General features: G+C 35.3%; 1 protein-coding gene across 1 annotated transcript in view; it reads left to right on the top strand.

The window, feature by feature from the left end:
- The first annotated feature begins 2,670 nt into the window (after window positions 1-2,670).
- Window positions 2,671-21,761, top strand: part of LOC137395120 (small conductance calcium-activated potassium channel protein-like) — a 36,666-nt gene continuing 17,575 nt past the window's right edge. The window contains exons 1-2 of the mRNA XM_068081924.1: window positions 2,671-3,210; window positions 18,975-19,070. Coding sequence (XP_067938025.1) covers window positions 2,806-3,210; window positions 18,975-19,070 — 501 coding nt within the window. The 5' untranslated portion in view covers window positions 2,671-2,805. The remainder of the gene's footprint in view (window positions 3,211-18,974; window positions 19,071-21,761) is intronic.

Below are 21,761 nucleotides of genomic sequence, written 5' to 3'. Positions count from 1 at the left end.
TAAATTTATTAGTGAACAGAAAAGGAATTCGTGACTGCGGCAATTAATAGAATCCAGCATAAAAGTCTAAAATGTTTTATGATTATTGACAATAATACACGTAGCTTTTGTGGCAACATTTGGCACTACTATGATTAACTCGTACAGATACAGACTATGATACTAGAATTTCAAGGTCATGTGAGTTATAATTCCCGTTTTATCGCAAAACGGTTTTGTGCTCTAATATAGTTTGAGATGGCCTGCAAATCTGAAATAAAAACAGTATTTGAGAGTAGCTGATGTTTGCTTTTCTATCAATCAAAACTATGAGATTACATGTTTTGAACTTTGTTTATCTAATTAATTAAAACACTTTTTATATATTTATTTATAGAAAAGTTATAGACTTGGTTCTTACTTTACTTTCTTACTTTGATTTTAGACTTAGACTAGATTTTTGGCACAAGGTAACCATCATTTGCATTGAACAACAGGATCAGGATTCTACTGGTTAGAGATGATTGCTTGTTTATTCAGTGGAATGTGGCTGAATCACCAGAGAAATTTTCAATAACAATCTAGTCCACTGGGAAACAAAATGACATGTAGAGGTATTGACTAAACATGTGAAAGTGGAATATCCTGTGTCCCTAGTGCCTGGAGAGAAGCTTGATCAGCGTGGTCACTTGAGATACTCGCAACTACACTTTGACTCCTGCTGAATTATGTTGATTGCGCAACTTACAAACTTGTGTCGCCAATTCTTTGGGGTTTCAGCAGTGTAAACCAATGCTTAGTTTTGGGTCATCTTCTCCACCCATGGTTTGTAAATCTTTATGAAGCAAGTCGTTCTGGTTTGATTACGATATGTTCACATTGTCGGCTGGAAAGAGATACAGCTTTTGTCTTTTCTGTCTTTCGGTCATTTGATTGATTCCTTTAACCTGCATCAGCCATCTTGGCGTTATAATTCCTGAGTTCTTTTATTGGATTAACTTGCATAGGTTAAAAACTTTTCGCATTCAAGCATTTGTCAGGCATTTGTTGCATTGCATTCTGCACTTTTTCTTTAATGCAGCACTTATGGCTAAAAATCCATTCAAACTCAGATTTCTGCTCCTTTGGAAAAAATGCATGATAAATAGATTTTGTGAAAGCTTTATGTAATAACTTACGTTTCTATTATTAGGATGCCTATGGCACATCAGATGCTTATAATTGATGACATAATTTTACTCTATACCAAAATGAGCGTATGGCACACTTTCAATCAAATGCTGTAACTTAATTAACCTATCCATGTCGGATCGATAGCCAGAGACTCCCTATTGATCCTAACATGGGCTGTTCTGTTAAGCCTTCATTAGATATTCTTGGCGATTTTATTACAGTCTAACAACTTGCTGCCAGCAGCCTGCTGTCTCACTGCCAAGACTCTGGAATAATAAAGTGAAAATACTGATAGAACAGTGCAAATAACGCTACGCGCGATATGTTAGCTCAATATCAGATTAGGGCCTTCCTTGAATTCAAAGACAAAATCCAATTATTCAAAATCAGCAAACACTCCGATTTGATCTATTGCTTGAGAGAAGTCTCTGAAAGAAAGCTATTTGACTACAGATAGAACTCAAGTGTGCTTGTATTGATTTTAATCAGCTAGCTTGAAAGCATTTTGTTGAAGTTTCCTTGCATTTTTCTTGTTTGCTGGATTTCCTATTGTTTCATGTGCTGCCAGTTAATGCTGCAACTCTCCAAGGAAAAGAATAATTATGCAGGAATTGAACACTGCCATTCATTTACACATGCAGGTTAGTGACAGCAGTGTTGGTGCGAAAGATTGCTGACGAGTGACACGCCAAAGCTTCTTGAATTGCTGAGATTGATTGGTTGATGCAGAGAGTGGCAGCTGCTATATTGACCGTGCCGATGGCTCAGCACAGTCTCAATGCTACTTTGACACGAGAGACGAGTGTTATAACAGAAGAAGTAGAATCGGAAAGTGATAGCCTCCAGTCGTTTGCTCATGAGCAACATAGTAACGCGACAGAGACAACGGCAACTTGCGGTGTTATTGAGACAAAAACACCATTGGATAAATTGTGTAAACGGCAGCGTGGAGTCGAGCTGAGCAAGTCAGAGGCAGCCGGAGTGCTTGTAAACAGTATGTTAAGTAAGCAAGGTGCGGGAGGATATGGCAATATGGAGAGCAGCCAACCGCTCCTATTGGATAGTGCAGACAGCCTCTATAGCAATGGGGCTGTTCAATTGAACACGTTCATTGGTAGTGGTGATAATTTAGCAGATGACGGCCTCATCAATCTGTCCAGTGACACGGCCACAGTGAGCGACGATCCGAAAAATTGCGACGCTAATGACTTCACAGCTAATAGTATTCCTTCATCATCAGTAAACACAGGAGTTAACACTGAGATCAGACGGTCAGAACGACTAAATGATACAGAGTCTAGATGCTCTTCAGCCCAACCATCGCCCATCATAGGAGCTCATCCGTATCAAAGGACTCAAGCTGACGCTGTTAGGAATCGTCAAAGGTTTGCTAACAGAAGCATCTCGACAGACAATCCAGCGATACGACGGAATCGAGGAGTAAACTCCAAAACCCCTCCTCTCAACAGGCTTGGCAGCGCTAGCGGTCCGCTATTAAGAGCAAACAGCTTCGAGAAAGGCACACAGACGACACCTTCTACAACTGGTCGTGTCGGAAGTATCAGCAGTGCCTTATTCGATCGTTTAGCTTTTGAAAATCGAACTAGTAAACATTATGACTCTAAAAGCCTTAGCAACTTAGGTGTTGAGTGCATGAAAGCCTCAGGTGCTCTTGCTATATCATTTAAACAACTACAAAAGCCGTCACCTGTACGAAACGACACGGCGAGTGACATTTCTCGTCACATAAGCTATGATAGTAAATCCAACTCGGAAAAAAACGCATCAGCTATAGGGGCAGAGGTCCGCACAGTTGTTCATATGAGGGAAAAGGCACATGCCAACAGCCAAGCTAGCCATGTGATCAAGGTAGAGAATACGGATGAAGAGCCAGAACCTGCACCCCAACATCATCACATCGGCTATCGCTTGGGACAACGAAAGGTTCTCGCTGAGCAAAGACGTAAAATCGCCGATTTGTGCTGCCTGTCGGCTTTGTTCGGACTAATTCTCATGATAGTGGAGACCGAGTGTAACATAGCCGATGTGTATACTAAGGTTAGTAGTCTTCATATCCATTTAGGAAATGCTTTCTGCATATTTTTGATGTTTTGTGCAAGGGTAGTCATTCTATTAAGGCAATAGACTTGTTTAACATAGTGCGGTGCTCGAGAAGGTACTTATAAGCTTCTATTGACACGGCACACATATGTTTGCATTCTAGCTCATCGTCTGTAATGAGTTACTTCAAGCCTCCAGCCCTAGTAATCGCCTTCTATTATAGCCAACATACCAGCATATCTATCTCTAACATTTATAGAAAATTATGACAATCGCTATTGAATTGTAATTTATTGCAGTTTGAGCGAATGGTTTCAACTTCTGCTTTTGTTAACCATAAAAGTGTGTTTGTACAAGGCGATTCAAAAATCTATTTTTACAGTTCAATTTTTGAGAAGATCGTTATACAAATTAGCTATGTCGATTTGTTATGTGCAGCATGTTTACTCTTGGAGATGGCAATTAGAATCAATTACGAAACAAGAAATTTTAAAAGAAGGGAGCATGATGAAAATAAAGTTTTACTATTATGAACTACCATCTTTGAAATCTTACACAAAATCCTTCATGGTAAAAGCTTTTTAATGTAGTTAATATGGAGTTGTACACTCCCATCACTGTATCTTTTTCCGCTCCTATCACTGTATATTTGTACACTCCTATCACTGTATCTTTGTACACTCCCATCACTGCATCTTTTTCCACTTTTATCACTGTATCTTTGTACACTCCTATCACTGTATCTTTGTACACTCCTATCACTGTATCTTTTTCCGCTCCTATCACTGTATATTTGTACACTCCTATCACTGTATCTTTGTACACTCCCATCACTGCATCTTTTTCCACTTTTATCACTGTATCTTTGTACACTCCTATCACTGTATCTTTGTACACTCCTATCACTGTATTTTTGTACACTCTTATCACTGTATCTTTGTACACTCCTATCACTGTATCTTTGTACACTCCCATCACTGCATCTTTTTCCACTTTTATCACTGTATCTTTGTACACTCCTATCACTGTATCTTTGTACTCTCCTATCACTGTATCTTTGTACACTCTTATCACTGCATTTTTGTACACTCCTATCACTGTAATTTTGTACACTCTTATCACTGTATCTTTGTACACTCCTATCACTGTATCTTTGTACACTCCCATCACTGTATCTTTATACACTCCTATCTGACTCTCATAATGCGTGATAAAATACAAGGTTCATAAAGTCATGCAGAGTCATAGATGTTAGTCAGCACCAACTTTAACATCTAGAGGCAGATGAAATTAGGAAAATCTCTAAAACACATCACAACATCTTAGTTAGACAGAGTTGACCACCATATTTAATTTTGCTTGCTGGCTTTTCAGGCAGTAAAATACACTAATTTTGCTGTTAGGCCTATAGCAATGGCTGTGAAGTTCCATGTTACCTAACTTCGATCTTCATATATCATTAGATGAATCCTTTTCTTAATGGATTAACCTAGTACTAACTAGTCTTATGGCTGATTGCCTGTCAATGACAAAATAAAGTGCTGAGATTTTTATCTCCCTCGACTAATGTTTCCTTATAATTTCTAAAAGAGCAGAACAAGGCATATAAAAAATATCGTTAGTATGTAGGCCTATTACATGTGTCATACATTAAACACAGGTGACTTTTTTGAGATCCGGCTCTCATAGTAGCGGACTAAAGATTGAAATAGATTTTAAATCTGCGGTAGAATTTTTCCCAGCATGCATAAATTTCACATTGCTGCCTCTTGCGCTAAGCTTTAGCATTTAACGGCCTCTACTGGCATTTACAGCAACCATGAGAAAAAGTGACGCGTCGTAATTTAAATGTGAACTGCTTTGGTTTATTTTGAAAATACAAACATTGAAAAAATGTAAGATGCATAAAAAAACTACTCTAGCCTGCCAGCATGGAGAAAAAAACCAAATAATATTGGGTGAGAAAACTGCCAAAAAATACGGGTTAAAAAACTTGTAAAATATGATATTAGAATTACTGCTATATTTTCAAAAATAGTAACCAAGTAACTGACCTTGGAGACAAAAAATTTCAAAGTTCAAGCGCTGATTTTTGTTACCAAACAGTCTATAAAGATATCCTGGCTCTGTCAGCTACTGTGGGTATCCGGTGAAGGCTACTACAAAAGCCGCATATTTAAAATTTATTTTTGCATTTCTTAAAAGTTAAAACAATATATCGTTATAAAAGCAAATAAAAAGATTTTATATTCCTTCTAGTAGGCATGCTTGTTGGTATAGCTGCCGTGAAGTTCAGTAAATGCACACTCCCCAGGCGCTGTGCTGAAACCCTCCATCCAAATTAGTTAATACAATGTTAAAAGTTCAAATACCATAGCATTATAATCATATTTGAATATACGTAATGATTAGGAAAACTTGAGCTTTGCAGTTTCTACGCTATAGGCGAGTTTCTTTGATAAGTAGCTGACATTACTGAGTTTGCACCTCTTAGCATAAGGTCATCAGTGCCTCCCCCACCCTCACCCAACTGACTTTACCTTCTGGCATAAATTATGAATCACAGGGTGTTCATTTTCCCCTCATGTTCGACTCATTATGTTTATAATGCTTAATAGTAGTAGATGAAGGCAGCTGATGGCTGCGTGTTCACGCATACGCTGATCGGGTGTAAATTTGATGGTTTAATCCACTCGCTAGATGTAAACAACCATAAACTGTAATGTACATATACACTAACTGCATAAATTAGCTCATGTAATGCAAGCTACACTTACGTTATTGTGTTAGATAAACTCGTATAGTGAGTATACTAAAATCCTGTATGCAGGCACATCCCTGTTTACATTGCCATACTGAGAATGTATTGCATCCAGCGCAATTACGAGTCGTGCTCTATTCATATCCAATAGTATGTAGATGCAAGTAGCTTATGTGATGGGTCATCTATATCACTATTATGGGCTTCACTCATGATTTATAACAGAACTCTGCAATAAAAACACAAGCGAAATTCGTTGTGTAAACGATAAAATTTTCAAAATTTGTTGTCATTTTGTATACATACATAAATTATTAGGCGCGTTAGTCGTTTATCGTTTGATTTCATGTAAATACTTCATGGTGTTCGGACAGGAAAACTGGTTAATCAGAAGTCTGTATGCTAATATAATATTATTTGCAAATAATACTGCGGATTTCATAGGAATCCATCACCTATCGCTAAGCACCTCTCTTATACCAGCAGTATATCCTCACTTGAAGCTATCCGCTAATTACTAAACCCATGTACTCGGAGAGGCTTTAGCATTGCAGGCCAATTAGCTATTAACGTGCCTATTAGAAAAATCATTAATCGCTCAATATATTCTTTAGGAAAACTGTCTTTTACCAAAAACCAATCACGCTGCCACTGCTTTTTTATCGGTCATCGCTTATTTATCCTAACCGGATGTCATTACTGTCACCACAAGTACCGCTGGCTGTCTTGTGTATCATTAGAAATTAATGTTTTATTGCTATGGCTCCATTATTCCTAGAGATGAAATAGTGATTGAGTGGTGAAAACAGTAGTGTGCATGCCTGAAAAACTTGAAAGATCTGTGTTTGATTCCCATACGGTACAATCTTTTTTCCTAATGCTCTTAGCCTAGCTGTGGACAAACAGACACGGCTCTTATTATAGTAACAATTATTATTTACTAAAGTACATCTGGTGACAATAAATTGACTTAAACAAGTTTTTCTCTCACATCCTCACTAGGTATGCGTCAATCTTTCAAAGCAAATTTTCCATTAGTCAAGCAGTACTAGTCATGCGTTACTAGAAGCTTCCAGGTGCGAATACTGGATCACATGTTTTTCATTCCACAGCAGGTTTCATCTTGTAAACGCTTGTGCACCTAAAATATTTATATGTGCATTTGTGGTAAAGCAAGCACTTCAATCAATAATGAATAAACTGCAAATCACAAGCTTAGAGAAGTCACCTTAGTTTAATGTAAGAGAAATGTCCTTAGCAAAATTCCAACTCGCTAGTTTGTAGTACATGACTTTTATCTGTCCAGCGAGTGCTTGAAGCACCTGGCTGAGCATGCCACATGCCATTCAATCTTGGATGCTAGCTGGAAGCAACGCTAAAAATAAACTAAAATCTTTGTAACCGCTGTAGCCTACCAGCTCTTGAGCAATCAGCCTACAAATGCTGGCAGCAGTAGGCTGACACGCTGTTGCGCTGTGTTTTGTTTGCGCTGCGCATGACAACTATAATGGCACACCTAGATATTGAGTGAAAACATTAAATCAGTTGATGACCTGGTCGGCTTCGGAAGGATGTCATCTGTACAGTTTGGTATGATCTCTGAAAATTAATCAACCAAAACTCTCTCTCTGTGCTGTAATCGCTGTGCGAGCACACTACCGTAAATTGAAAACTTCGTTTTACATTTACTAGCGACAAGGGAATTGGTGGAGACATTCATTGAGTTTAGACAGTAAAATGATAAAAAGACTATAACGTGTTTCATAACAGAATATTGTTCTGTATCTGCAAGCAGATTTAGTCCTACATTTTGTGTTGCTAACCTCAGCGAGGGTGGCAGCTTAGTTGACAGACATATGATCAATAACTAAATGTCATCCTAATCTAGCAGCTACCCTGCTGTCATCAGAGTCGAGACTAACCGAGATTCACCTCCAATTAGTCACTAATCTCTGGTCATTCTTGAAGCTAATTTAATGTTTAGTGGCAGCTGAAGTATACAGGGACAGCAATTTAATGTTTACTCACAACTAATTGTCAAACTTAGTTGATACTTTTACTGCATTTGTAGCTATTTCATAATATTTGTGGTAGCTTATGTAAAATTTTCTTCAAATTTCACAGTTGCTCCGCGTAATTTCATATATACATAAACAACTCTAACAAAACATATCTATATATATATATATATATATATATATATATAGATATATATATACATGTATATATATATAGCTATTTTCTTTTACATATAAAATGTTTAAATATGCTAAATCATTAAAGACCTTTAGCATTGAGCATGCAATTCTGTTAAATATTTTTTATGACTCTGAACAATCTAAACTCTTACAGAAACTCATGTATGCCTCTGACAAAATAAAATGACTCCAGTATCTGTAGTGACTATGTATTTGTGAAATCAAAATAAACCTAGTAATAGCAATCATAATTAAAGCTGAAGGATGACTACTTATATTATTCTGCTGGTTTATGATTGAAATTAATGCAAAAGGAATATTCCAAGTATTTTGATGTATTATTATTGATAGCTTCAAAGATAGCTACCACTCTTTTCATTCATAAGCCTTCATTATCGAAGACTGAACTGTAATTTATATCTAATTTGTCAAAATGAAAGCCTACTCTCCCTCACTTTGACATATATCAATTTCTCCTATAAATAAATTTTTTGTCAGAAGACAGTATCATTTGATGTTCGTTTAACTCATTTGCAACCAACCGCGAGTCAACTTGCGAAATATATCGTAGCTAGGCACCAAACACGAGTTATTTCACCTTAAAAATTTACCCATTTCATGTACAATTATTTCTAAGTTATAGAAGAAAACTTTTTATTAGTTCAAAAAAAAATTTCTGGCCAATCAAAAAACTTACAAATTTTCTTCAATGCTATCTCTGGCGAGAGTCATAACTAAAATACTAAACCGATACCAATGTCTACTTAAACAGGAAGTCGACGCGGTGATTTTAAATTTTATCATTCGCGATCCATTTTTTCAATTCCAGAAGTAAGTGTGCAGATTCAGAAGTGGTAAGACATTGAAAGACTGCATAAATCAAATTAAAACATTATTTTTAACGTTTCAAAGTTTTCATTATTTTTTAGTTCTGCCAATTTGAATTGTTATGCTCGAATAAAAATGCACTTTTTAGGCAGTCAGCCGTAGTCAGCCTAAAGTTATCATTCTCTTTCGATGAGAAGTATTTAGGGCTAACCATCTGGAAGTTAGTTGGGTGCGAATGAGTTAAAAGGACTCACAGGTTCATCCTTAATAAAAGGTGACTTTTGAATCATTGCTGAATTGTCAGAAATGATGAAGTGCAGTATAATAGATGTCAAAGCCTTTTGTTTTGGTTGTTACAAGAGCAATTGTTTTAAATGCGCCAACTTAGAAACATTGGCCAGCATTAGGCTCAAACCCATGACATTCAGCTTATGAGACAGGTGCTCTAATCAACTGAGCTAATTGGTCACTTTCTACAGCTTCAGAATAATTGTGCCAATCAGAGATTAGAGATTGCTTTGTGACAGAAGAAGTGAGCAGACGACACGACAATGACCAAGAATAAGAATTTATAGTAATAGTAACAGTCTATTAGTAACAGGTGGACCTATCTATAATTTATAGAGTAACAAGTTGACCTGTCTATAATCTATAGAGTGACAAGTATACCTGTCTATAGTCTATAGAGTAACAAGTAGACCCAACTAGGTGTAGTTACGGCAGCGATACCTTATACTCCATCTTTAAATCATTAATGAGATCTCAAATCTATCATGTAAAGCATAGGAAGTCCACCTAGCTCGGAGCTTCTTAAAAGCTCTTCAGCTCTTGCAACTACCAGAATGGAATGGCAATTGCACAAAGACTATATGATTTAGTTGGCCAATCACCTTAATTGGTCATGTGAATGGGAACCTGCTTCACGTAATACTTACACGGAATTAGCACTAAATGCCTTTCAAAGTATGGATTTGATGCCGGAGCCTCATACCTTATTCTAGTTTATATTTTTAAATTGCCTGATCAGAGGGTAAGTTTAGCAAATCACATGCTCGAGTTACAGCTGAAGCTACTTGTAAAGTCGCACTTACACCTTGAAGATTCTTGGCATTTTCATTGGAGGATAAAGCTGCCAACGTTGCTAAAAATCAGCACCATCTGAAAAATAGACAAAATTGTGTATAACAGCCAATCACAGAGCAGTCCAAATAGTGGGAGTGCGTAGGAATATTATTTATGCTTTTACTGAAAGCCATAACTCCTTAGTTTGCTACTAGCTGTAGCTAGTAGCAAACCAGCTTTAGTTTGCTACTAGCTACAGTATCTGCCAACTGGATAGGACATTTAAAATTAATAGTTTCAAACGCCGCCGTATCCAGTTGGCAGATAGAATATTATTTACAGAAGTTACAAACTATCTACTGTAAAACCTCTAATTGAACGCCATGACACTCTATTTTTCAACCTCTCCTCAATGGTGGTGGCGTTCAAATAGAGGTGGCGTTCAATTAGAAGTTTTATGGTAACGCTCTTTTGAATGTATACAACCTCCCCATCAAAATTTCAACTCGTAAAAATGCCCAAATTTGATAATTAATATAAATGACTTTGGCTTTAAAGATAAACTTACAAAGTTTTAGTTGATTTTATCAAAAAGTATCAGTATTTCTTTATCGTTTGCGATTGTATTTGCTGTTTGAGGTGATCGGACTGCCAGGATGCTTCAATATCAAAATTAACCAAAGTTAATAGTTGTCAAACCGCTCGGATTCAAACAAAAGTCCAATTATCACATCTATAGTTGCAGTTCGGAAATGATAGCGGCAGAATAGAATGCATAGCGCTGCAACTTAAACGCAATAGCTGATGTCAACTATAGTGATGATAGAAACTAGTGACATCATTTTGCACGTCTTTTGTTAGTGGTGTAACCGTAAATAAGTTTTGTCGATTTTAATCTTAGAACATCCTGGCAGTCACATCACCTCAAACATCCAAAAACAATAGCAAATGATAAAAAATACTGATATTTTTTGATAAAATCTACTAAAATTTTGTTGAAGCATATATTTAATATTGCGACAACCTGTAGCCTTGATCTTGCTGTATTCCAATGATAACTTTTAACAGTTTATGTATTTGGTTCGTTGTTTGGTATCATTTTTCTATCAGATTAGATTTTATAGTGAACTGTTACAAACTCTTGACTTTGTCAGTCGGGAATAAAAGTATCTCAAGTCTTTCCAAAGTTGGAATCAAAAAGTGCAGGCACCTAGCTTAAAAATAAGTAGTAGTTGGCTTTGAACTTTGAACTCTACATCGTTTGCTGCATTTAGTTGCTCTAATCTAGAGCAGCAGTAAATAGTGCATCTCTATGGTGGTAGCCGGTATAAGAGACCTGCAGTAATTTAAAATATGCTAGCTTAGTCTGGGTGTTAGGCCAAAAAGGCAGTATAATATAGCCTTAGACTCTTTTTGGTAGCCTTAGACTCTCTTTGATAGTCTTTCAACCTGAATATTTTTCAATTCTGTGTTAGCCACTTCAGGAGTCAATAATGTCTGCGCTGCTAACGAAGTAACTTGCCTAAGAAAATTGACTGAGTGAAGAAGATGGCATCTCTAAAGACGTTTGCTGTCATGCACTTGAGTTCATTGGTTTTTAGATTAGAATTTTAACTAGGCAGCGTGACAGCATAAAAGCTTATGCGTGGGCGAAATTTCTATGACAGCACACCACAGGCCACCAGTTTATAAATAAATCATTGCAGTTGTCAACATTTACCACAAAATATTCTCTATGTGATCTTATTTAACTGAACAGCGGCTCCATTTCTGAGCTTCAAAGATGTTCTTTGAAGGAGCCGTCATTTCTTTAAAGAAATGCTGTCTAATCACTAGTCACGATTGCCTCAGATCACAAGCTAAGTATGGAGTTTCAATTGTAGTTGCAGGCAAAGTTTTATAGTTAATGATTGATAATAGTTAATAGTTGATAGTCATGCTCTAACCAAAGAGGGTAAATACACCGGCGTGTCCGGTGTAACGCAACTTTTGACCTCTTTGGGTGTTCATGATGTCCGTAATAATAGGTAGGCAGCAAAATTTTTAGAGTTTTAACTTCAAAATCAAATTGCTTAAAAATTAACTTTTTTATCATAACAAAAATTTAGTTATGATCATTCTTATAACATCATTTATAGATGATATAATCCACAATGGAAAGTGTATCATGTAGTCTAATAGAATCCATTCCACATTACATACATCATACATTACACAGAGACAAAAAATATTTATCATAGCTGCTGAAATATCTAAAGATTATAGTTTTTATTCATCGATAGAGTTTTGGCAAAATCAATTTAAAAAAATTATTTGACAAAAAGGTTTTTTCAAGTCAATTTGTAGTTTGTTAATCCCATGTCTCGAAGGATGGTGTGATGGACTATTATTCAGAACATGGGAATGCGCCGATTGTACCAATAGAGTTTATATGTATGTTCATTTGGTATTCTCCATGTTTTAGTATACTGTATGTTTGTATACCGTATGCTGATATACTGTACGTTAGTATACTGTCTGTTTATACACCACATGTTGGTACACTGTATGTTTTGTACTGATATTTGTATATGGTATGTTTACATACCGTACGCTGATATATCGTATGTTTGGTTTATGGAATGTTGATATACGGTATGTTTAAATATCGTATGTTGATAAACTAAATCTTTAAATATCACATGCTGGTATACTGTATTTTTGTATACCTTATATTAATATACTGTATGTTGATATACCATAATTATGTTCGTACATTATATGTTAAAATAATACCGTATGTTGGTACATCAGATGTTATTTAGCAAGCACGTACACGCGTATCATTGAAAGTTTTTTTAATTAAGGCAGGCCAAGAAACAAACCTTTTTATCATTTGTCTCGAACAACATAAGTTAAATAGAGTTAGACCAAACTTGTTCATCGAATTTTTGTTAACTTTTCTGTTTGTCCTCAATTGAAACATTGGCTAGATGCAAGAGTATATAAATCTAAAAATATGTTCATTTATCTTAAACCATAAAAAAGTTCAAATCATTAGAACTGGCAAACCAGACATTTACACAAGCAGCATATTTCATCAAGTACGACACCTTTTACTCTCTCTATTATCTCCTCTTTGGTATCGCTATATAAACTCAAACATTTCAAATGTTGTAAAACATCTTTCTATAAAAACATCAAAATCTCCTGAGTTTTGCATACAACTTAGAAAGAAGCCTTATAGCGCATAGCCTTCATGGCACTTTCGTTAAAAATTAAGGTCACCAATAATTGAAAAACATTTAGTTCATAGCAGATTTCAAGACGTGACGACACCTACCAGTATGTTTAGAGAACACGGCATGCTTCTCCATCCATGTTACAAATTCTCTCTCCCTTTCTTGGCTACCTTTAACTATTTCTGGCCAGCATGACAACCTTGTAATATTTTAAAAGAAACTAGTTACTCGGAACATACTCTCTTGTCATTATAAATTTCTTTTTATTTGGGAATAATATTTTTGTTATAGAATAACATATACCGTAAAACTTCTAATTGAATGCCGTGGCGCTCTATTTTTCAACCCTTCCCTGAGAGTGGTGCTTTATTAGAGGTGACATTTAAATAAAGGGTGGCATTGTATTTTTTCAAACACCTTGTCAGAATGTTTAGAAGATAAATTTAACCCTTTCACGAGCGAATCAAATGTTGCCTATATTTTGTACTCTTCTTAGGGCAGTGTTACGTTAATCATTTTGGATGCAAGAATTTTAGCTAAATTACCTCCGACTTGTCATAGATCTCTAAATAAATATGCACAAGGAAGCGGACACATGTCTCAAATAGTTGATATCTATCGCTTGCAATTAACCTCTAGTGATCTTATGGCCTGCATTGCAATTTGTTGAAACTTTGAATTTTTTTCATTTCATTTTAAATTTGAAAGCATATTTTCATTTCCTAACTTTATTTAACCAGGTTTCATAAAATCTTATTACACTCATTGATGTTTGCTGCAATCTGCAGCCGAAATTGGTTGTTTATGTGCAATGGACAAGAGTTACATGCGTCGATCCATTGTAAGCTGAGCTCAGGTTACTGCAATCATGCTCTCAAATAGTATGCTGTCAATCTGCAAATTTATAAGTTTTATAATAATAATCTATTAAATGCTACCAATAAATATTTAGGAACAAGTGACATAAACAAACCATAATTATAATACAAGCAGAAACAAAACTAACATTTTAGATAGAAAAAAATTTGCATCGTTTGCTCGGCAGGCTGCGTTCTGATTGTTGTTATTGAATAAAACAATTTCATCATCTTTTAGCTGCTCAATACCTTCAACAATGTCTGCTGACCTGAACTATTTTTCTACAGTGCTGAACTAGTTGATATTAATGTTAAACAACTTTTTTAGCAGAGCAAAACTTTTACGCGTTTCTATTTGAAAAACCTGTCGCAAAAATAATGATAAACTTCAAGCTGGATGTTTGTTTAGCACAAGTCGTCCAAAGCGTCATAGTATCAAACCTCTAAATATCAAGACCGCGTTAAACAAAGAACTGTTACTAGCCTGATACAGTTACTATTTCTATAGTGCTGCAATATAAGTTTTTAATGAAAAAACCTATAGAGTCGCAGTTGGAAGACGGACTTTGATATGAACAGCAACAACGAACAAATTATTATTGTTGCAATCGAGTTACTCTTAGCACATTTTTGTGAACACTTTTCTACGGATTACTTGGTATTATGAGTTTGTAAAGATTAAGAATGTTAGATTAGTAGCGTTCAAATAGAAGTGGTGCTCAAATAGAGGGTTTACAGTAACCTCTGACAGACATTACATAAAAATGGAGTGAATCAACAGGCGGAGTTGACTTGTAAAAATTTGTTCATTGCTGGTGTTAGTCAGTCTTACACATCCATATTACCTCCAAAAGTTATTTGATTTAAGCAATTTGGTCAATATAGTTTTGGAATTTAGATTTTAGCTTTGTGTTTTTGATTTGCCAGTTTAAGAATTAGCGGTACACACCACCAACATTTACAGCTAAGGAGTTCCATTTGTGACAACCTGCTACACCCAACAATTTGTCATTGACATAGTTCGGTATTTTGAATCGTAAAATTTTATCAAAGGTATGATACGGCCCTTTATAGTCCTTGACCAAAAATAGGAGGGTAGTAATGTGCAAGGAGAATTTATTAGTAAATGAAAACTTGGCTAAATTTCTGCTGAAACAAGCTGACAACGGAATAATTTAGATTTGTTTTAAAGTGTTCCCAGATTCTTCGCGCTTAGGCAGTACATGATTGGTTTTATGTCTATGGGGTACTCGTGAAGTATTTAGGTTCTATGTCTATGGAGTACTCGTGAAGTATTTAGGTTCTTTGTCTATGGGGTACTCGTGAAGTATTTAGATTCTATGTTGCGTACCCTCACAATTGTAGAGGCATTCTGGAACTTTTTGCATTGATTTGGATATACAGTGCTACAGGAAACCCAAAAACGGTAGAGTCTATTGACTGTAGATAAGTTTATGTGTGGCCATACCTTCTTAAAAACCATAGTTCAGTGTCTGTGGGTTGTGATAATCCAACGCTCTTATAACATAGTGTTTGGTGCGTGCTTAAAATTGTTTCTCGGTTTCATTCATAAGCAGTATTGATAGAGTAGTTGTTGTATTAGACACGTATCTACATAATATTAACAATACTATTAGATTACCAGCTTTTAAAACACTTTTGTTGAGTTCTTGCAATAATTCCTGATTTCGGTCTTTTCATTATCGTTTTGACATGTAACGTAAAACATCTTTTTTTGGGCGATCACTAATGCCATTTAAAAGTCGCACGTACATACATGTACATGTCACTGATGGCAGCGTATAGACAATAACACCCAAGTTTCTGATTAAGCATAGGACTAGGCAAATGCTTATCGTGTAGTTCCTTTAACAATAGACAATTCGATATCTTATTGAATATTTCATTGTTTAGAGTAGGCGTTCATCTCTAGGGTAAACGTAGAGAATCAGAAAGTATCATTAGATAAAAACTGCTAGTACAGCCAGCTCCTTAACAAAGTTTCATGCTAACATGACTCACAGAATTGTATTCCATGGATGGCAGTCGTATTTGCTGTTGAACTTTGAAATTTTTCTTTATTAAAGAAAAACAATACCAATAAAATAGATTAGTAAATAAACTTTAGTAATATATTTTAAAAGTTTGATGTTTGCATCTGAGATGTCAGCATAGACTGTGATCTAGAATATTCAACTACACAACTTTGTGATAACTATCTGGGTTTACTAGTCAACTGTATGCAGCCCTTTGATGAACCACAAAAATCTAATTTTGACTTCCTAGGCTTGCCACAAATTTTCCACAGCGTGTCAGTGCAAGTCCTAAACAATGTTTTTAAATAAACTTTATTACATGTATGTATCTGAGGCTGCCTTTTCTAAAGATAGGGGAATGAAAACTCCAAGAGACATACACTTTTGGAATGAGTACTTGAAGGTGTAATACCAAATACCACATTCCACAATCTAAGTGAGCAAATGTCTTATGACACATTTGCACCAGAAGTTATGTTTTTGTGATTTAGGGCTCTTTATCTTGACCTTGACCCATTCATTAAAATTCTACATCGTTGGTTCATGCTAACTCTCTGCTCATAAGTTGCCAGTTATAACATTGCTTGTCAAGGTGGGATCGGCAGACCGTGTGTATATGAAATTCTGTTTACTTACAAAAGTGATTTTTCAATCTGTTTTCATTCCTCATTCTGACAGCTTCTCTACTGTATGTTTTCAAACTAATACAAAATTCTTGTTTATTTTCATGACTGATAGGAGCAACTTTATTTGCCTGAAACGTATTTATTTATAGGCAGTGCACCATAGGGAATCTCCTATATCGATGATTTTTTGTATATTTATAGCTGTAAAAGTGGACTTTGGATAGATAGCCCATAAATGACATTTTGCAGCAGAGTTATGTTGTAGCAGAAAAACCTTGCAAGCCAGGGGCACCTCCCACCTCTTCGCCACAAATCCATATCTCGCTGCCTGACTGATTGCAATCACCTGCAGCACTCCTACGCACTGGCAGTGTAATAAGCAGACTTTCACCGCTTAGCATTATCTCCTTGTTAAGATACACATGCAATAGTGTCTGTTTCAGTCAGCGTGTCGTTAGATCAGGTCTAACTAGCTCAAGAAATTTATGAGATACCAATTGTGAGCTTTCGAAGCTTCTCTTAGCCGTACTTAATGTAATTGCCAATGGTACACTTCCCTCTTCTTTTTTAACAAGGGCCTCTCATGACAAGCTCTTGTTGCCTTTATTGTATAATGAAGTGATGAGAGATCAATGCTTGCGTCAGTGGATCAATGCGTAAGGCAGTCATGTGGACTCTTGTTACAAACGTACTTACCGGCTGCTCATTCTAACGGGATAACTAGTAATTTTGTCTCTAGTATTTGCATGATTCCCAGTAGTAGTTATCTTAACTGTTGGAGTTGTCATATCTATTTCAAATTTATTCTTTTAAATAAAACATTATGCTATTTATTTTAGATTCAGCTTTATACAGATGAAAATACAATGACATTTATATGTTTATTGAAAGCTCATAGCTTGATGATCATAATTATAATCAAGATAATAAGATCATTTGCGCATGAGTTCTGATCTTAGCCTATTTGAATCAGCAAATGAATTTTCGTTTAAAATCGATGAGCATTTAATTTGTGAACACACTTAAGCTGTACAGCTAAGCTGCTACAAAACCAAATGCATGTTTTTCTGTATGTCGTTGATAGTGTGAATGAGTCACATAATGGATTATATGTGACTCATTCATATGTGACTCATGGGTCACACAGTGTTCATCCACTTTGCATAATAATATATAAAAAAATTGTAAATGCTGCCGATAACTTAATGGATGTAAATGATTTTGCGCTGGAATTACAAATTTGCTTCTACACAAAAACAAATTTTTGCTGGTCTACAGATATGATACAAACATATTATAATTCCTCCTCTTGACCACAGTGAAATAATTCTGGGTTCTGATTGGCTGCTATGTAAATTGGTGTCATATCTCACATACCATTCTCCCACAGCAACCAGCAAGCAACTGCAGGTGTATAATGTTGCTGATATGTAAGCTAACAAATAGCTTAAAGGTTGTCTAGCATTCTAATCATGACATTTGCAAAAAAGGTAACAATAAAAATATATCTAGCATTTAGGTTGAACTAGTGTCAGCCAAATATTTGCAATAGATTTGGCAGGAGAAGTAATCACGCCATGATTCATTGGCAGTCATATCTAGAAAATGGTTCTTCAACCATGATTAATAAATCTGCCAGAATTTGGCTGACACCAGTTCAACCTTGCCAAACAAGTAAAATATTTTTTTGTACATTGTTAAATTTTTGAATTCCACAATATTTCTTTTAGCTCTATTCGTATTTATAGTAGGTGCTAGCACGCTGGCGCTGTACAAGATCACCATATGCAATGGAGTATCTAAACAGTTAATCTTCAACATGGAAAGGTGCTTGAGTAGTGGCGCTAGCATACTCGACTAGGAAGCCGAAAATCTGGGTTTGATTCTTGTGCAGTGCAATTTTTTTATGCTCCAAGCATGGTATTGGACGAATGAACAGACGGACAAACAAACGAACACAACTATTACTATAGTAAAGATTATACAGTTCTTATTGCTAGCTAAAAATACTTGCAGAAATAGTTTCTTTCTTAGTTGATGAATAGGGCACTGGTCAGGTGAGTAACCTCAAGGTTACTCGCAAGGCAATAAAAACACAGACTATAAAATTCTCTAGGGAAAAAAGAGGCATTCAATTTGGCGACACACTTTATCTTATTGTGGTTATTTTAGGCAGATGTTCCCTCCTACGTTATAAAAGGGCTGATAACCCTGAGTACTTTGGTACTGCTTGTGCTCATAGGTCTATATCATGCTGTCGAGGTCAAGGTAGGTGGCATCTTATATCAATTGTTTCGCCAGTATTTGCACTCGTTGATCTTCTCTTTGGTCTAGAAAGGGCATGTAGTCAATTCAGACCAAACATGTCTGCAATAGACCCTTTGGCTATACACTCATAGCATGCTGCTGGAGATATAATCAAAGCTGTATATTAAATATGCAAGTTGTCTTTGCATTTGGTCATTGTTCAAATTGTCTTACTTTCTGCAATAAGGCAATAATGATAGCAAACTGATGGCTAATTATGTGCAGACAACTCTGGCTTGTTTGTTACAGCTGGTACTTTAACAGTTTTCTGCTACGAGCAGTTTTTACGTTGGTATTAGTTCTCTATGTAACTGCTAATGATACTACAAATATGCTATTGATACATAACCATTATTGTATAATATTATACTATGATACATAATTTTTAAAAAATGGTAATAGTTATATTTATTTATATATTTACAATTATTATATAATTTTATGTCATATTATATTGAAAAATATATAATACTATATTATGCCATATTATATTATTATACCATTTAATATTAAACCTAAATGGTATTACATTTTAATGTGTTATGTAAACACTATTGTACTATTATTGTATCAATCTATATTGCATTGTATTGCACTGCTATATTATATCCTGAAATACCACAATATATAGTATTATATCCTTTTATATCATGTTATATCGCACTATAGTTTGTTATACTGTATTATAAAGTACAATTTTATAATTTTAAACTCATCTATAAACTTATTACTCAGTGACTACAGCAGCAATTTATTCCTTTTTGTATTGATCTACAGCTGTTGTGCTGAACAGGTACAAGTTATAACAAAGATGAAGCTATTAATAAAAATTGGTGCTTTGTAGAAAGTCTAGTTAAAGTTGTCTTCTCATTACGGGCTAGTTTCACTTTTATTGTTTTACAATGCTGTACTGCTACAAGTAGATATTTAGGTGGTAGAAGAATGCAAACAAAAATGCTTTTCCTACTTGTATCTGGGTCAATAAATCTGCGATAATTTCATAACCGATAAATCAGTAAAGTAAAACCTTTTGGAGTTTTGTTCAAACTCATTATCTTTATTTATAAATGTCAGTGTTTGTCTGTATTCTGTTTGTCCAGTTAAAACAATGAGATTCTAAGCATGAAAAATCTACTTTGCACTGGATTTAAACTCGGAACCTCCAGCTCTGCAGACGGTGTCCGAAGATCACTGCATTGCACTGAACACTCAGAATTGCAGACAGGCATCTATCCAATACACTACGCTGTCCAACTGGCTATACTATGGAATAAATTGGGCACATACTTATTACACCTGCCAATCTTTCATGGCTTCACGCATAGCACCTCAATTAGCATTGTGCATGAAGCCATACCAGATACAAAATATGTGACCTTACATCAAAAACGCTTAAACTCACCTGGTCAACAAGACTATTGCAATCAGTATAGAGCTTCAATAGGCACTGCAGCCAGTACATTATGAATCACACAGATATAAAATTGATACAAAGAAATAAACACAGTATACAAAAATAAACTAGCACCTTAATTTAAAAGTTAGAATGGCAAATGTTGTTTATGTTGATTAAAAGTAAACTTTCTGTGCAAAAAAATTTTTATTTTTCATTACCCGTATACGCCAGGCATTCAGCTAATTAAATGTAGAATAATTTTTAGCTTTTTCTAGTTGTAAAATGTGCCTTCAAAGTAATAAAAACACAAGAGAAGCAATTATGGAAGTATTTTTAAAGAGGAGAAAATTCACCACAAACCTTTATTCAGATCAACTTTTATCTTCATGCGTATTTTACAGTATTGTCCAATCAAGGTGCACCAGGCTAGCTTTATTAAAAAACTAGATGAAGGCCCGGCGTTGCCCAGGCATTTAGCTTTATTAAGAAATGCGTAGTAATTACTGTTGGTTTGTTCCATTGTGTTTCTCGTACATCAGAGTGTATTTACTATAATATTATGTGTTTGTAGTAGTGAGTTATACACTTTGGTATTATTTTAAAGTAAACATTATTATGGTTGTTCATTCAAAAGAGAGAATTTAAAAATAAAAACAATCATTAAGTATGGTGATGGTGCATTCAGAGTTTTATTAGCAAGCAGAAGTTTAGCTTTCAAAAATTTAATTTAAGCAAAGGTTTTACAGACTTTGTTTAAATTGTATTTTAAAAACTAAAATACTGCTTGCTATCAAAACCTTGAGGTCACCATCACCAAAAGTACCTGATCTACAGACAAATGGTAGGGTTCAATTCTTCTCTCCTCCAGCAAACAAGCGGCTCTGCCTTCTCTTTGACCCAAAAAACTCTAGCAAGAGAATCACTCGGTCAATGCAAGGACCAATTAAACATGGTTTGTTATCTTGGCTAAGTTCTACACCATATTTAGCAATGAAAATCTTTTACATAAACTAGATGAGTGGCTGGCGTTCCTCGCAATCAATTCTTAAAAGGGTTTGGCTTCAACGATGATATTTTAGCAGATTTCGTTGAATAGTAAAGAGGCACTTCTGATGATATGCTAAATTTTTGTGTCATCAATATCCTTGCCGAAAGCTTCATCCGCTATTTTTAAAGGAAAATTAAGTATGAATATTCCTAGAACTGTCTAATAGTAGAGTGCAACAAGTGACGTATTATAAATACCTTCAACTCTA

Source organism: Watersipora subatra, chromosome 4 (assembly GCF_963576615.1).
Source record: "Watersipora subatra chromosome 4, tzWatSuba1.1, whole genome shotgun sequence".
Taxonomy (NCBI): Eukaryota; Metazoa; Bryozoa; class Gymnolaemata; order Cheilostomatida; family Watersiporidae; genus Watersipora; species Watersipora subatra.
Note: the sequence above shows the minus strand (reverse complement) of the source record. Positions and strands in the feature narration are given on the sequence as shown.